The 18,756-nt window shown below is 40.0% G+C and overlaps 1 protein-coding gene across 1 annotated transcript; it reads left to right on the forward strand.

The window, feature by feature from the left end:
• Positions 1 to 884: 884 nt before the first annotated feature.
• On the forward strand, positions 885 to 18,204 carry gga1 (golgi-associated, gamma adaptin ear containing, ARF binding protein 1). Its single transcript, XM_061700661.1, has 17 exons — positions 885 to 967; positions 5,615 to 5,699; positions 5,930 to 6,005; positions 7,663 to 7,761; positions 7,861 to 7,984; positions 8,325 to 8,425; positions 8,538 to 8,618; positions 8,746 to 8,883; positions 8,965 to 9,046; positions 14,947 to 15,060; positions 15,136 to 15,288; positions 15,389 to 15,453; positions 15,547 to 15,734; positions 16,262 to 16,485; positions 16,559 to 16,728; positions 16,810 to 16,920; positions 17,132 to 18,204. Exons 1-17 carry the CDS (start codon positions 925 to 927, stop codon positions 17,240 to 17,242), a joined length of 1,965 nt encoding a protein of 654 aa, XP_061556645.1. The 5' UTR covers positions 885 to 924; the 3' UTR covers positions 17,243 to 18,204.
• The last annotated feature ends 552 nt before the right edge of the window (positions 18,205 to 18,756 follow it).

The raw sequence follows: 18,756 nt of genomic DNA on the forward strand, positions 1-18,756 counted from the left end.
CAGTACCAGGGGTCACCAACCTTTTTGAAACAGAACTACTTCTAGGGTACTTATTAATGCAAAAGACTACCAGTTTCACACACACTGAAATAACAAATGTGCTTAAATTATCTTTAATTATATTTGCTATTATTAAAAATTAATTATATTAATATATATGAAGAGACTGGTCACGTTTGTTCTCTCGCAATAATTCTTAATAATTTTACAAGGTAGGAAACAAATGTGGATAAGACTTTATTTAAATAAATCTCTGCAAGTATTTACATTTTCAAAAGATCACTTCTACAACATTCCCATGTCCTGTCACCGATGAGCTTCTTTTTTTTTTGGGGGGGGGGGGGGTGTTAAATTATAACAACTTCTCTCCTCCCAAGAAATAATACTCATAATAATAATAATAATAATAATAAAACAATTCCACAAGATAAGAGCATTCTTTTTGTGGGGAAAGTTTGCAAATTCAATTTAATTGGTGGATCAGTCAAACAGTAAAGTAAAAGCTTGATACACTCGCAGCCACAACATTCGATTAAAACAAAAAGTGGTAAAGGTATCAAATGCAATGTTCCGATTTTGATAGCAATTCACTGTAGCTTTTAATTAGAAATGTGTCAAACTTCCGGTACAGTGACGTAGTTTTCACAGAACATAGAATTACGACCATTGGTACGGTCAAGAACCAAACTAAGCTATATTTCAGTTCATATATACATATATTATAAGGTATTTAGGCTTTTAACAGTATATTTATGAGAATTCTTTAGTCAAAATCTCAATAATTAAATATGTCACGACTCAAGTCGAGTCTATCTGATACTTCTACACTTCATCCGCCTCGACTTGCCTTTACGTACTTTACTTGCCGTTACGTAGCTCGTCACAAGGCTGACGCACGAACGTAACGACATAAATCTCGCTGTGATGGCTGCTCCTCCCGATACGGAGAGTTTGGAGTCTCGCATTAGTGAGTATTTGTGCTAAAATTAACGTGTTTTATTCGCAAATGGTCCCGGAACATACATAATATAATATCCGCATGCTATGTGTGAGCTGTCAGTGTCGCTTAAGCGGCCAGCGAATGCTGCAGGCGGTTCCGTGACACACAGGATGCTAACCTAGCTCCCTGGCTACCTGTACCTGGTAGCTGTCAACACAGCATAGACTGGCGTTTTTTTGTTTTTGTTTTTAGCTTCATGGCTTGATTTATTAGCACTATGCTACGTGACAGGACGTTGGGGACTCCCGGTTCCATTAACGCGGCTTACTTTGAGTGTATTAAAGCTGTTGACCCGTATGAAAGTTCTGGATTTGCCCGAAACACCGTCGAGTACACATCACCAAAGCTAACGCCACTGTACGAAAGGTGGCTGCTTGCTTGTGAGAAGCTCATACATAAATAAAATTTTCTAAATTATTATTTTTTTTTTTGTTGTTATTTGGCCAAGCCTATATATTTTACATTAGAAAACAATCTCACTGCACAACACGAAAGAAAAACGTCACAAAAAGTGGATACACAGGTTATGTATCTTCTGCCATCTAGTGGAAGAGCATTTAATTATTTCTGTCTGCTGCTATCAATCAATCCAAACCTATATTTAACCAGAAAATAAAAGCCACTTTGGTCGCGTTTTCACGGTTGATCCGACACAGTTCATGTCATAACACGACAAAGCATACATATAAGAACTAGGCTTTACACGATCAGGATTTTTGTGGCCGCTCTGCGAGTTTAAAAAAACGATAACCAATCACCGATCCGATCACACGACAGTCTATTTAAATGACCTGTTTATTTACTGTATATACTTGTGTACCTAATTGCTCAAGAAATTATATTTACAATAAATAATGTATCTTTGTTCCTCTATTTTATGCCAGTCAGGCATAGTGACAAACAACAAATGAATCGTCTCCTGATGGCAGGAAGTAAATACAGTAATAAATGTATCCACCTTTTGTGACATTTTTGTTTGTTCGTGTGCCGTGAGATTTTTCAATTATAAAATATGTTCCTTGGCTCCATTAGGTTGGAAATCACTGCTCTAGTCATATCGTGTATTCTAATCAGTTAGGTCAAACCAACATTACAACATGACAGAAATAATGCGTGCTAACTTACTGTAATTAAATTACTTTATTTTTAATTAAATTACTTCACCCACACCGAAACTTTAGAGCATGATTCGGCCAACCGTTCGCTTAGCAGTAGTTTGCTAGGCTGCATAACGTTTTGTTGCCTGCTTGCGAGCCGTATCGCATTTAATGTACGAGAACATACCCCAAGCAAGCCTTAAACGAACGTCCTCTCCTGTCCTGGGCAACACACGTTTTTCCCCATTTTGTTTTTATAATACAGTCGGTGCGCTCCACTCTTGTTGTCGTCGCCACGGTAACAAGTGTATCCGGTCGAATTTTAGTTGACAAGATAAGGCCCACTGATTGTAAAAAATGGGATGGGGTGGTATCGGAATACAAGATTTTATTGCAGTAGTCTGACATAGTGCAAGCGTGAAAGAGCAAATTTGTCTTGTAGTCTGATCCCGGGCATTACGTGTTGTCTGTCTCAGACATGTCTGTTCCACAACGCCGACATGTTTTTTTTTTTTATAAATATAAATAACTGTATTGGCCGTCAGGTATTTACAGGACTACGACAAAAGACACGCAACAAGGCTAAAAATAAACTAGCTTTTGGATTCAAATATACTGTGCATGATGGCGACGTGGAATAAATCAATGATGTCGTCAGATCGGCGAATTATGACATTAAAGCCAATCAGCATAAAATGCTAATTATCGGCCGATACCGATAAGGCCAATAAAATCGGCGTAAAGTCTAATAAGAACACAGTTCACAAAAAGTACATTAAAAAAACAGTACAATTACAAACAGAAGACTACCATCAACCCAGAATGAAGAGCAATAAATACTGACTGAATGTATATAATGCAAGAAGAAAACAACAGCAGTCTATCATATTCACAACACCATGAGGAAAATTTTCAAAGTCAATGTGCAAAGAAAAACTCTAAATGCCACAGTAAGAGGAACTGGTATCACGAAATTGAACCATTTTTAGTTTCAAACTATACAAAGAGACAAATGAGGCCAGTTTGAGTTGACGCTGAATGGCATTCCAGGATATAATGCCAAAGTACAAAAGGCTTCTCTTACTGGCCTCAGTTGGCACAGATGGCACTAAGCTGCAGTATGTAAAAAAACAAAAAAAAAGTTATTTTCACCAGAACCACTACTAGAGGAAATGACAAAATACTGATGAAACCTATCAGCTCCTCTAACATCTTGCTGTATTTTTCAGTGTTTGATCTTTTATATTTTTTGTTGACTGTTGACCAGCGACATTCTCACACTCCACGCTTGCTGGCAACAAAAATCATGGATCAGATGTGACAAACAGGAAATTACACATTTTACTTAGAAATGGGGGAGCACGGGCCCTTGTTTCCCATTTGTAAAAAGCCAACAAAATGCATTATTTTGTGTTTCTGTGGAAAAAAAATAAATAAAAAATGTGCTAATTACTTTGTAAACGAAAACAATAATTGCCACAAATGAACTCAACACGTCTTTCCGAGGACCTCTTAGCTGCCAAGCAAGGTGCCTGGCGTAAAATACACAACGTTCCACATCGAACAATGCATGCGTAAATGCAGCAATGATAGGGACTGACTGACTGTCTGCATTGCATTGCCTGGTTTATTTCTGTTTGATGTCTTGATCACAAACGCCGACAGGCTTTGTTGTGACAAGAAAACAGTAACTGCCGTGAACAAACTAACAACTTCCTGAGGACCCTTTAACTGCCCAACATGGTGCCTGAAGTCAAATACACAAAATTCAGCACCGTCCGAACAATGCTGGCACAAAACGCAGTAATAATAGGGAATTTACAACAATGACCTCCTCCGAAGAAGCATCTTTTTTTCCCCAGCCCGCTGTCCTTCAAAACAGAATAAAAATGTTGTCTAATCACACAGTGGCTGAGGGTGGGGAGGTGGGGGCTTTGGCATAGCCTCTGTCATAGCGAAGCTCTGTTGTCGTAATGCAGAATTCCAGCCGAGGGGCCCACAAATGTTACGTACTACAGCTTTAAAACACACCCAGGCGCTCGATCTGAGATTTGTGGGATTTTAAATTATATGCCTTCTGCTATCGAGTGGAATCTCGATATCAGATAATCTCCCATGCCACAATACGTCTCGTGGCATTGGTCATAGAACAAAGGTACATTTTGTAGTGAGTCAATATCTTACCAATTAAGTGCAATTGGATAATTTCTCGCAGCATAGCTGGTGATCTATCATGCACCAGCGGTTGGGAATCTGGCTTAAATGATCCAGTTTTGACACTTATGTATTTACTGGCTGTAATGAAAACATTCACATTTTTAATCTTGTTGAAAATCTAGCACAGTATGTTAAGTACAGGTTTAACTTTTAAGCACAACACATTTGCATTGTTTAGAAATTTTATTTGTTTTTTAAATTTATTTAGGTACAATTTTATTTGAAATTTTACATGGAATGTTTTAATTGAATCATTATTTAGGTACAGTCTTTAATTTCCTGCATTAAAGCACAGTGTTAATGTTCAAACAACATAATGTTACAGTGGCTTACAACAATATTAATTTCACTTTTTAGGGGAAAAACTGTTTTGGATTTTGATAAAAACTACTACACTTATATTTTAATGTTGGTCACTATGATAGTACTTGGAAAGCTATGTATTTTTTGAGGTCGTACTTGATGAAAAAGGTCTGAGAACCACTGTTTTAGTGTTGTTTGAACGTAGTCGGTGTCTACTGTAGTTGTACAAGGGGCCTTCTGTTTACAACGGGGTTGCATTCCTTCCCGAATTTGCGCCAAGGTCTGTCAATGACCTATGCTTATGCAGTAGTTGAGTCACAAATAGAGGTAATATTTGTATGGAAAACACTTCTAGCCCATAAATAAAAAAAAATCTAATGAAAAACCGTTAGTACGGCGCTCTTTGAGCATGCCCTCTTGTAGTGCCTGACAGCATATTCTTACGTCTGCACAAACCCGTTCATTGCGAGCCATTTCGAACCTAGAAATGTTGTAACTCAAGGAAATATTTGTAGGAAAAACACTAATAGGCCCTGAACATAAAATAATTAAGTAATATAGTAGTAAAATAATAAATATAGCTGTCTTTTACTGCATGAAAACCAGGTATTCTTAAGCCGTGCCTTAGCCTTTCACTAACCTATGCCAATGCAGTAGTTAAGTAATGATTACAGTAAATATTTGTATGAAAAATAACTTCAACACCCTAAAATAAAACGGTAAATTAAAAACCGTGTTTGTGCTGCTCGGTGACGTATTCTTTGGGCCGTTCGGCTGACTATTGTATTGCTCACCATTTGTAAGTTCGACACCTTGTATGTCGGGCCTGATGGCTAGACAAAGGATTCCTGATTTTATCTTCAGACGAAGTGGTGCATAGCATTGCGACTATTGTACTGCGTTGACATCTTTTGTAACTTTATAGCGGTCTACTTATTATGTAGTAAATTAACCATTTCATTCACAACCTCTGTTTTCTGATTGTTTGATATTACAGACAGAGCAACCAACCCACTGAATAGGGAAACCGACTGGAGCAGCATCAATGCGTTCTGTGAACAGCTCAACAATGATTTGGAGGGGTAAGAGGAGGGGACAAGACATGTTGTTGCATCAGAACAAGTTATTTATCCACTACAAAGGACACTCAAATGAGCTAACTTTTAACAATCAATTCAGTCGCCGTCTGAAAAGAGCCTTCAAAAACCTGTGATTACAATGGTTAAAGTCAAATGGTACTTCTGTCAGCCCACACAGCTGGCTAATGTGATGCAATTGTTGTTCAAGTCTTGGATTTCGTGTTGTGTTGCAGACCTCAGCTGGCCACCAGGCTGCTGGCTCACAAGATCCAATCTCCGCAGGAGTGGGAAGCCATGCAGGCTCTTGTGGTAAAATCCGATCTCAAACAGATTGTCGAAATTATCTTACGCGATATCAATGCTCCTGGTTTACAGCAGGCTCTTTTACAAAGACATTCTGCAACATAGCTTAGCTGTAACAGAACATCCTGTATTATGCTTTTGTGTATTAAGTACATGCCAGACAGCAACAATATCTTTTCAGCACAACAGGAAGGGAAAAGACAGTATTGGGTGTTAGGCCTCACACCTGTTCCCTGGCATCCCGGTGTTTCCGATAGGCTGGATCCGGTTTATCTAGCTCCCCGTTCGTGATGTGGCACCTTGACATGCTTGTTTTACCGGCTGAGTCTGCGTATCATCTTTCTAGGCTGAATTTACACTGCAGGTTCAAATGCCCAAATCTGATTTTATGTAATGCACGTGTAGTAGAGGTGCAACAATGAATCGATTAATCCACAAAATCAACAATTTTGATAATCGTTTAATCATTTAAATCTAAATTGTCCAAATTTTAGCCTCTCAACAGTAAGTATTCTCAGATTTTTGTAGTCCTTCGTGAAAGCACACTGATTATCTTTGTGTTTAATTAAAACAAGAAATTTGCAAAAATCAGCTTTTACTTTAGAAAACAATGATCAACATTTTATTTTTTTAATTTCTTTTCTCAGAAATGTCATGGACCAAACCAGTAACTGAATCATAATAAATTTGTGCATTTTCTAATGTCCTGTTTTTGAATAAAGGGATGTAAATTAATTAATTGGTTTTATCTGATTCCCCAATTAATAAAAAAGAAAAATCTACATATTAATCGATTATTTAAATAATCATTAGATGCAGCCCTAATGTGCAGTGAACCCTCACATATTCTCATTTCTGTATTCACAAATTCACATATTGGCATATTTTTGGAAAACCTTTCCTCATTAACTGAAAAACTCACTCATTCACTGTTTTTGTGCACAGGCCAAGGCAATACAAGTATTACTTTGGCGCCATCTTGTAGCATCTTTGTGTCAAAGAACTATGTTGAAGTTAGTTTAGGTGTTTCATTGAGACAAATATAATGCTTTGCCACCATCTCATGGCATCTTGGTGTCAAGGAACTGTTGAGGTGTGTTGAGGCGTTTCATTTAAACAAAAATAGTGCTTTGCCATCTTGTGGCATCCATAGGAAATTATAAACCTCTTTTTTCTTGGGAGAGCATCATTTATGAGCAGATTTTCGCTATTCGCGGCCAATCCCCACAAATGGCAGTGATTTATATATCCAATTTTTAAATTCAAAACCAGGACTACTACCTTCACCTTACAATACACTCATCATTACCAGTATGCTGCGAGTGGCCACCCTTTATTTGATAACCCATCCAGTTAATGTCAGACTCTGGCATTTATATTTATACTTGCATATATGTCAGCACAGCTCCCAACTCTGTTACTGGAAAAAAGTTCCATAAATCCTGACTTGAGCATATGCTGTAAAAGGGGCTAGCGGTAAATGCACTCACCAGCCATAATAAAGTACAACTGCATGTTCTAATAAAATCCAATGTTAAGATACATTTTAGTTTTTTTGCTCATAAGTGTGTGCCAGTGTCTTTGCACATGTGGAGGGCGGGTGTACCTACTGTATATGTTTTTATCCTTTGGACATTAATTAATGCGCATGCTTCTCCACCAGGTTCTGGAGTCGTGTATGAAAAACTGTGGGAAACGCTTTCACAATGAAGTGGGCAAGTTCCGCTTCCTTAATGAGCTTATCAAAGTAGTTTCACCAAAGGTAAGATATCTTCTTGTCGTGAGGGTCTCGCTTGTGAACATTTCTGCATAGCTTTTCCCCATACAGTACATGTGATGTATATGTGTTGTCCTCACACAGTACCTGGGTTCACGCTCACCAGAGCCAGTGAAGAAGAAGGTCTTGGAGTTAATCTATGGCTGGACGTTAGGGTTGCCCGATGAGGCCAAAATTGTAGATGCCTATCAGATGCTAAAGAAACAAGGTAGGAGGTGAATGGAAAGCCATTAGTCATTTTATTTGATATCCATCTTAAGATTCATATACTAGTACACTCTTTATCTTCACGAGTAACACAATTGCAGCACACTCGTACAATGACGAGGGCGCACTAGTAGAATGACTTTCTCACTAGTAATGTTTTTCTTTTTCCCCACTATTGCCTTCCATGACTGTTTGACACTTCTGCACACTAGTAGACATCCTTGTTGGACAAATAGTTCAATGTTTACAGTTGAAGGCAAACTATAAAAATTCAACAGCCCTATAATTATGGCTGGAAAATTAAATTACTGTTATGAAGATTTTTTTCTTTTGTTTTGCAGGTATTATCAAACAAGACCCAGAACTTCCACCTGATAAACTACCCAATCTTCCTCCACCTCGACCTAAAAATGCCATTTTTGAAGATGAAGAAAAGTCCAAAGTAAGAACCCTGAAACTGGACATAATATAGCTTTTCCACGTGACAATAACGTCTGTCAGACCCTGCCATGACTGCTCTCACCTCGTTTTAAAGCTCCTCTTGGCTTTGACAGATGTTGTCTCGCCTGCTGAACAGCTCGCATCCTGAAGACTTGAAGGCCGCCAACAAACTCATCAAGGAAATGGTCCAAGAGGTAACCCTCCCTCCCTCAAAACAAAAACCGCAGAATGATCCCTTGTTTTTTAATGAAAAATAAATTGTGCACACAAAGATAGTCACACTGTGCATTGCACTGTGAAGTCACTTTTAAATTGTTGTAGGATCAGAAGCGAGCAGAGAAGGTGTCCAAGCGCGAGGGTGCCATCCAGGAGGTAAAGGAGAGCATCTGTCTGCTGACTCAGCTCCTGCAGGACTACGACGCTAACACCACAACTCAGAGCAACTCAGAGCTCATACAGGTGAGTGCAAAGAGCGTCGCCTTTAATCTCTTAATGTCAGCTGAAATGTAATTTTGATCGTAAGCATACATGTGTTAACAGGACCTTTACCAGCGCTGCGAAAAAATGAGACCCACACTGTTCAGATTGGCAAGCGATACGGAGGATAATGACGAGGCTTTAGGTGAGCTTTGATGTTCCTATAGAGTAAAACCCGCGTTTATCCGAGGATACGTTCCAGACCCACTCACAAAAGGTGAAAATCTGCAATATATAGAGAGACCATATATTTTTTAAAAAACCTTTTTAATAGTTTTAACCTCCCCCCCCCCCCCCCCCCCACACACACACACACACGCTTTAAAGCCAAGCAAATGTATTTATATAGCCCATTTTATACACAAGGTAACTCAGTGTGCTTTACATGATTAAAATCATTTTAAAACTAAGAAAAAAAACAGCCTATAATGATTTAAAACAAAGCGAAAATAAAAATACAATTAAAACAGCGTACAGTGCAAGAAATATAATTTAAAAGTGGAAATGCTCTAAAAAGCATGGGAAAAAAAGAAGAGTTTTTAATCTGGACTTAAAAACATGCGCACTTGGGGCTGACGTCATTTCTGTTGGCAACTTATTCCATTTGTGTGCAGCATAATAGCTAAATGCTGCTTCACCATGTTTGCTTTGGACTCTGTGCTCCACTATTGGACCTGTGTCTGTCGATCTCATAGCCCAACTGGGTTTATATTATATTACCATTTCAATCATGTATTCAGGACCTAAACCGTTTAGTGATTTATAGACCAGTAGCAGAACTAAAATCTATTCTCAAGCTGACTTGAAGCCAATGTAAACACTTTAGAGTCGGAGTAATATGGTCTGACCTCTTTGTTCTGGTCAGAACCCGAGCTGCAGCTGTTTAATGCTCTTTTTAGGGAATCCAGTCAGAAGACCATTCCAATAGTCAAGTCTGCTTGAGATAAAAGAATGGATGAGCTCCTCCTGGTCTGCTTGACACATGCAAGCCTTCACTCTGGATATGTTCTTCAGATGCTAGAAGGCAGTTTTCGTAATTGATTTGATATAACTGTTGAAAGTCAAATCGGAATCTTATCAGAACACCGAGGTTTCGGACTTTGTCTTGGTTTTTAAAGAGCGTGAATCCAGGTATTTACTAACAGCAGTCCTCTTTATTGCCAAAACCAATTATCTCAGTTTTAGTGTGGTTTAATTGAAATTTTTTTTGGCTCATCCGGATATTTATCTGTTTTAGACAGTGACACAAGACCTCAATTGAACTGTAGTCATCTGGAGACACTGTTAGATATAACTGTGTGTCATCTGCATAGCTATGATAGTCAAAATTAAAGTTCTGAAAAATATTACCCAAGGGTAGCATATACAGGCTGAACAGGAGGGGTCCAAGAACTGACCCTTGAGGGACCCCATAGGTCATTCCCATTCGATGAGATTGAACACTTCCAATGGTTACAAAATAACTCCTTTCCTCCAGGTAGGACCTGAACCATTTAAGGACTGTTCCACTTAGTCCTACCCACGTTTACAACCTGTGCAGCAGTATATTATGATCTACCGTAGCAAAAGCTGCACTGAGGTCCAACAAGACCAAAATGTGCAAGTATTGTTGAAGTTCTTACTGATGATTTCAGAAAGGTGTTGCTGTCTAGCCCTGACTAACTCTTGGTTAAAATTACAAAGACTTTGTCTTTAGAGGTCATAGTCAATTTGGATTGTAGTTTTTCTCCACTTATGTTCTGCTTTCCTACACTTTGATTTAGAGGTCTTTACCATCGTGCTCCTCCATGGTGTTCTAGGTCAACGCAAGATTGTCATAGTTTTAATAGGAGCAACAGCATTCATGGCATTTGAGATTTTTACAGGGGAAATTATCCAAATGTTCGTCAACTGTCTCAGCATTCACAGTTTGTGGCACAGCAATGATCTCCATCAACTTAGTGGTGGTACTCTCATTTATGTATAATTTCTTAATAGACAGAGGTTTTCTGAACTTTTGGAAGTTCAAAAAAATGGTCAGAAATAGCCATATCCTTAATGTCAATTGATAGAATTTCAACATCCTTAGAGATGACCAGGTCTAAGATGTGACCTTGAGTGTGGGTTGGACTCTTAATATGTTGAGAGAGATCAAATGTGTCTAGTATAGCAGAGAGTTCTTTCTTTAGATTTTTATTGTCAACTTGAATGTTAAAGTCTCCCATTATGACAAAATAGTTGTAGTCAGTAGAAATAACTGACAGCAGTTCCTCCATACATTTTCTATTGTATCTTGGAGGCCTATAAATTATTAAAACAATAACCTTTGGGTCACCTTTAACTAAAAAAACAAAGATATTCAAAAGAGCTAAAATCACCCAGTATAATTTCTTTACACTGAAATAATGACTTAAAAATAACAGCAATACCACTGCCTTTTTCCCCTATTTGACACTTGTTCATAAAATTAAAATTTGCTGGTGTTGCCTCATTTAAAATGGAATTACAGCTACTTTCTGTTAACCATGTTTCATTTAGTAACAAAATGTCCAGATCATAGGTTGTAATCATGTCATTAATCAACATTGATTTATTACCCAGTGACCTGATATTGAAAAGAGCTCGTCTCGCAGAGATAACTGGAGACAATGGTTTGATAGAGTCACATTTTATCCTCACTAAGTTCGTAGTTCTATCTTTTTTGTGCCATATTTATTTGACCAACTTTCTGTCCCTTGTTATTACAGGGATCAAAAATGCTTGATCTCCATAGGGGTCTGACTTATTCTGGAAAAGACCCCGCAGATATCAGTCAGATTTGCAGATAAGGTTCTTCATGGGTGGAGGAGGGGCCCTTCGCATCTTAGTGGACGGTGGTTTCAGGCGAGAGGGGATGGGAGGATGATCTTGGCTTGGCGTGCGTTGGATTCCAATATTGACAATCGTTTCATCGTGTCCGTCACACCTAGCAGAGAATTTAGGCTAGTAGAGAGTGAACTTTGCGTTGGGCTTTGCTCCAATGGGGCAGGGAGGGGTGTGGGAGATTAACGTGTTGGCTCATCTCATGTCATTCGCTCCTCCGATTGTTTGGATGACGCTGATGTATCCGTCTGCGCCTCGTGTCGCCTTATCTCCTGTTCCTCCGATTGTTTGGGAACAACTGCATCTTTTTGTCCTTGTCCTTTGGCCGTGTGACCAAGGCCAATATTTTCTTTTTGGGCCGCTGAATGATGTACACCGTAAAAAAACGTTGGCAGCCAATAACCTAACGCCTTGTCTGTTTAGACAGAAACCGTCTGACTTGTAAAGATGTCTGCACTCCCAAGAAATGCAGAAATTGTCACTGAAACTCACGGATAGTGCCGTACATACTTCTTTGAGCCACTTATTTAATTGACTGAGCCTAGAGAAACGTTCATCTCCAAATCGTACAAGTGGGAGAGATCCACTAATATAAAACCTCAGCATCCAAACATTGCACTTTTGTTAGGAAATCAACGAAATCTCGCTTCAGTACCTCTGATTTCTGCTTGAGAACATCCAGGTGTATAAAGACATATTTCACAGTTGGGTGCTGATTAGTGATCTCCAGGACTTTGGTGATCTTCTCACCGCAAAAACGTTTCACATCCTTGACAGCTCCATCACCAACTATTAATGTTTGGGGTGCCATTTTTTTTCTTGTATGTATGGGATGAGCATTCTTGGCCAGGGTCTTGTAAAAGTGGCTCAAATCTATTTGTAAGTCTGATGTCAATGTTTTGCATTGACTCGCGTCCTTTTTTCTTGCCCTTCGCTGTAGCGACCCCGTCCACGGCCGCTCACTCAGGGTTGAAGCAGCCCGCAACGCAGGTCAGCCGGATTCCTCGGTAATCTGCTGGTGTTGTGTCCTCCCTTTTAGATGTTGTCTCATATCTTTTGGCTTTGCTCCCAGTAAATTCCAGGGAGAACTGCTGCTAGATACATTTAAACTTGGTAAAAGACACTTTTAAACACATTTAAACTTATTAAAACATACTTTTTAAAGTATTCATGATTTCTTGGTCGCACAGTTCTCCCAAGTAAGAGGCAATGTGTACTTTCTTCAAGCTGTCACTCCCAGTTTACTGTAAAGCTGACATAAAGCAAAAGAGAATTAAACATTTTATATTTAAACACCAAAATGTTCAACCAACTATTGTTTTAGTCTAATAAAAGGCTAGATTAATCCTAACATAATGCAAATAATGCAAATAATGCCGATAATGCGAAAAGCTATTGATGGGCTAACGGAAATTAGCGTAGATGTTACAGTAATTATATTCACCTGTTACTTTATATATATACACACACACACACACACACACGTAGCACCAGCACATACTAACAGCATACAACAATACTAACAGGCATGTATTCTCTTTGTGGCGTGGGAACAATCAATATTAAAACAGCTAAACATGCTACTGTATTACACTGAAGGTGTTGTCCTTTCATTCATTCATTCATTCATTCATCTTCCGTTCCGCTTATCCTCCCTAGGGTCGCGGGTGTGCAATTAAGCTGTTCTCAGACCTCAGTGCTGCCCGGCACAACAAGGTGCTACACTGAAGGCGGGCAACTGTCGGACTGGCCTGTATACTATTTAAAAAAAAAAAAAAAAAAAAAAAAAAACACCAATCGCTTAAAAAGCTTTGATTGTGATGAGCTGAATTATAGTGCCACTGTATAAGTGCGTGTTTTGATAATTGTCTGCTTATATTTATTTTTTACCTCAACTGTGGGATGCCATTTTATAGCGGGGAACTCTGTCTGCAATGAAATAGTTGCTAATGGGATGAAAGGATTTAAAAGATCTGGTGCCAATTTGACTCTACCCTCAAAACCAAATAGGATTAAGACTCATCAGAACAGGCAACATTTTTCCAGTATTCTAATGTCTGCTTTTGTTATTTGGTTTTCTGTGTAAATTGTAAGAATAAACGTAGTACAGAGGAATCTTCTGCTACCTTTTCAAGGTTCAACTTGTCTTTTCAGTTTTTAGGCATGAATCAGTCTAGTTCTTTCTGAAAACGTCCAATGATTTTGTGTAAAAATAAAATACGAGGGGCAGTCTAAAAGTAATGAGCCCAATTTAATTTAACCTACTAATAAAAAAATGTTGGGAAATTTTCAGGGTCCATCCATCCATCCATCTTCTGTACCGCTTTATCCTCACAAGGGTCGCGGGCATACTGGAGCCTATCCCAGCCATCTTCGGGCGAGAGGCGGGGTACACCCTGAACTGGTCGAAGGTTTGAAGGTTTATTTCGAAGAAAAAAAGTTTTAAGTCTGTCCTCTTTATGTCAGCCATTTTGGAAATGCCTTCATTGTTTTGCATATTGTTGGGCACCCACTTTTTGACTATCTGCTGTATGTAGCCTATTGCAGCTTTCCTAGACACATTTTGCAACCTTTTGAAAATGTATAGTGGTGGTTCCACTTACAAAGCAAGAAAGGCAATCACAGCTCTCTGCTTCTGACGATCATCCAACAATGACCCAATTTCCAAAATGGCTGACAGGAAGATAAGTCTTAAACATAACTTTAAAAAAAAAACCCTTCAAAAAAGTAAAGTACAAACCATGAAAATTTCAGGGAAAGAAAAACAATTATTAGTAGGCTAAATTAAATTGGGCACATTACTGTTTGACTGCCCCTCGTAACTACAGCTAAATGGATCAGTAATTCCTGGATAAGCGTGGATATCAACAATATCAGCAAATTGTGTTGATTGTCATCTGCATGTCTAACTGTCTCAAGTTGCTTTCCTGTGATTAGTTGATCACATGATATGCTGTATTTTGCACAAACATATAGTTGAACAGGAGCTACAGAGTAGGACTTCATAAACAGAAGTTGTCTGTAAAGGTTTTGTCATTGATGTGATGCTAGAAACGACTACCAGGAACTTGGAGAAATTGGTCTAAAGAAACGCCGCAGGACAGCGCCTATTCTGGACCTAACAACATCAGCCACAAAGCCGTTACTGTCAGTTATCAGCACAGTGATGACAATAAAGAGCATCTTCTCTTTTGCTTTCCACAGCGGAGATCCTGCAGGCCAATGACAGCCTGACCCATGTCATCAATTTGTACAAACAGCAGGTGAAAGGGGAGATAGTGAACAGCAACAATGCATTAAACGCACAAAAACAGACAGGTTGGTGAAGCCTCGCTACGTGATCAGTGAACACATTCATTTCACGTGTTATTCTAAAGTGACATTTTAACCCAGGAGTGGGGACAGCACTGCTGGATCTGTCTGGGTTGGACACATCACCCCAGTCGCCCCCCTCCTTCCCGGAACTCCCTACTCCCACCGACAGCCTCAATGCAACCTCGCAGGAGACTGGCATATCGCTACTCGATGATGAGCTCATGTCGCTTGGTAACCGTAGCCCTGATGATGCTTAGGGTGTCGATTTTAAACATAAAATACTTCAGGGCGTTGAGATGAAGTAGTCATTTTGCGGTATTGTCCCACACAGGTTTAAGTGAAGGAACACACACCTCTAACCCTGCCGGGGACTCCACGGCCTGGGACTCCTTCCAGGTGTGTGCCTGGGGTTCATGGAACAATCCTGTGATTGATGCATTTGTATGATTTTCTTGTAAATAGTTGTATCATCTCAATTTCTCCTTCAAGTCGTCTGACAGCATCGATGCAGACATCCAAGCAGCACCCAGTCTCCTCCTGAGTCCGGAACCTCCCTCCCAATCGCACCCCGTTGCTCCCGCCTCTGATCCCAGAGGTTCGGTCCTGGATGAACTCGACTTACTGGGAAAGACGCTGCTGCAGCAGTCGCTCCCTCCCGAAGGCCAACACGTCAAATGGTACAGGTCTTCTGGAGGTTCTTTGCTTTAAAATAGTGGTTCTCAAGCTGGGGTCTGTGAGCCGTAGCTTGTGGGTCCGTAGAATAATTTACAATAAATGATTAGTTGTCATGTATCATTGAGAAAAAGTCTGTAGCTACATATTAGGACTGGCACGCCAATAACTCGAACAAACATACTAAACCAATTACTCCTCCCGACCTTGATTTGGACCAATGAAACACTCAACATGATGTGTACATGGCACGGATTGTTTTAAACTGGTCGCTAGATCGGTCGGGAAAGTCACTAAACACAGTTATTTATTCCAACATAAAAGCAAAAAAAAATGAAGAGATTTTTCAGAATTACATTTTAGGCTCAACTCATCCATGCGAAATTGGAAAATGAGCTGCAACCGGTAGAGCAACACATGTACACAGATAATAAAATTATACTTGTGGGCGTATTCTTTTTCGTCTCTGAAAAAATGACTAATATTACCGAGTCCATTACAAATGTCAATCAGTCTTTGTGTCTGCATGTAGGGACAAACAGCAGGTCAAACCAACTCTGAGAGATCTACAGAACAAGTCGGGGTCTAATATTACCCCGAACCCCATCCCGGTCTTCACCTCGGAGCGCCCCGCACTACACCTCCACTCAAGGGCCCCCAGCCTTGGCCCTAAATTTGATCCGGCGCACACACAGACTGCGTCTGTTGAGGACTCACTGGCTGATGTTTTTGTACCTCTAGAATCCATTAAACCCAGTAAGTAGACTTTAATTTCGTAACATTCATTCAAGCTCCTCTCCCGCTGTCATAACATTGATTCGCCTTCCAGGCAGTCTGTTACCAGTGACTGTCTTTGACGGACACAGCCTGCGGGTTCTCTGCCACTTCGCTCGCGACCCGCCTCCATTACGCCCTGACGTGCGGGTGGTGATCATCTCCATGCTGTCCTCTGCTCCCGTGCCCGTCACAAACATGAACTTGCACATCTCTGCTCATAAGGTCAGCAAGAATATGTTTTTATTTAAAAAAATTTTTTGGGTGATGAGTTGATGACGCATTCTTTCGACATATCGCCTGCAGTCAATGGCGGTAAAGTTGCAGCCGCCATCTGGAACAGATCTCCCAGCGTTCAATCCCATCCTTCCCACCGCTGCTATCACACAGATCATGCTGCTGGCGAACCCAGGCAAGGTAGGCCTCTTGGTGTGTCATTATTACAAAATTGACCAGGAAAGCTACCAGAAAGGTCGCCATAGGAACAGAGCTTCGTCATAAAACGAGGACCCGCTGCAGTGTGACTTCTCTGCCTATTAGGGACCTCTTGAGTCTAAGCTTTGTGTCTTAAGTGGACTCTTGAGTCTGGACCGTCCTTAACACCTTCTTGTGTTTGTGTGTGTTCTAGGAGAAGGTTGAGCTGCAGTACAGATTGAGCTTCACCTTGGGTGAGCAGGAGCACAGTGAGAGTGGCACTCTTGAAAACTGGCCTGCTCCAGACACGTGGGGGAACCTATAGCGTCGAAATCCAACCTGACAGACTCTTGTCCACCAAACTCTCTGCAGTAACACTCTATACCTGCTCTGATTTTTGTACATTTTTTTTTTTCCACCTTTGCCTCCTGCTCATGCTCCGCATGTGTGCGTGCGCGCGTGTGTGTGTGTGTGTGTGTGTGCTTTGCTTTTGCTGACTGCTTCTAAACACCGCCTGTCTTTTTCTCGTTCTTTTAAAGACTGTGCTACAAATGAAGAACTGACATCCACGATTGCATGTGCGTATGTGCTTCAGGTCGTTGGCCTTGAGCACAATGTTTGACTGTAGATTTGTCCTTCACCTCTGCATGCTCTGCCATCATGACACGCCAACACAGAAAGGACATAACGTTACCTCTTCATAGTTTGTCAAACCAAAACTGCCGAATCATTGTCTCATGTTAATAGAGACTTTCCTTTTTTTGTGTAATGAAAAAAAAAGTACTGTGACATTGTTGTGTATTTTCTGCCATATGTGCCTCTTTCTCAGTTCTGTTTAGCTTTTAGCTTTTTGTTCTGTAATACATCATTTAGTTCAGAAAGTGCAGTGTATCATTATATTTTAATATACATTCATGGGGTTTTAGTAGGATCTCAGTTCAATTGTGACAAACCATAGCTCTTGATATTTCACCATTACATGAGCAAAGTTAAATTGATAATGCATGAAATGGTTTGCTAATCAAATTGTGAATTTGGAGCTTGGTGTCCAGCTCAAACATCTTCATTTGAGCTCTACGTTCTCTGCTCCCTTCTAGTGCAACTGATTTGTAAATACCAATGTACATTTGACCTTGCAAAAGCATAAACAGTGCTAAGATATGAATGAAGGGGTAATAAAAGTTTTGGTGGAGGTGGGGACTAATTTAAAGATAGTAGTCCTAAGTTTGTGCTCTTCACTCTGTTGTTATGTATGACATGATACCAGCCATTTACTGTTTTTTATTTTATTATTGCAAGTTCTAAGTGACTAGTAAGTTAATATTGGGTCATTGGTTGTGTTTGCTCTTGTACGTTTAGTTTATTACAACTTAAGTTACTTTATAACCGCTTTACATTAGTTAAATCATCCACCATTCATTTTCCGTACTGCTTATCCTCACTGGGGTCGGGGGCGTGCTGGATAGCTATCTCCGCTTACTGGGCGAGAGGCGGGGTACACCCAGAACTGGTCGCCAGCCTATTGCAGGGCACATAGAAACAGACAACCATACATACAATCGTTCGCACTCACATTCACACCGACGGGCAATTTAGAATCTTAACTTAACCTACCATGCAAGGTTTGGGGATGTGTAGGAAACCGGAGTACCCGGAGAAAACCCATGCAGGCACGGGGAGGCTGGATTTGAATCCGGGCCTTCAGAACTGTGAGCCATCCTGCTGCCTTTTAGTTAAATCATGTACTATATAATTAACAGGCTGGACCTTTTCACCTCTCATTTAATGGTGACAATTGGGAAAATTGTATATTTTAATTGTATACAAATAACAGGCTGG

The sequence above is a fragment of the Phycodurus eques genome, chromosome 16 (genome assembly GCF_024500275.1).
Source record: "Phycodurus eques isolate BA_2022a chromosome 16, UOR_Pequ_1.1, whole genome shotgun sequence".
NCBI classification, from domain to species: domain Eukaryota; kingdom Metazoa; phylum Chordata; class Actinopteri; order Syngnathiformes; family Syngnathidae; genus Phycodurus; species Phycodurus eques.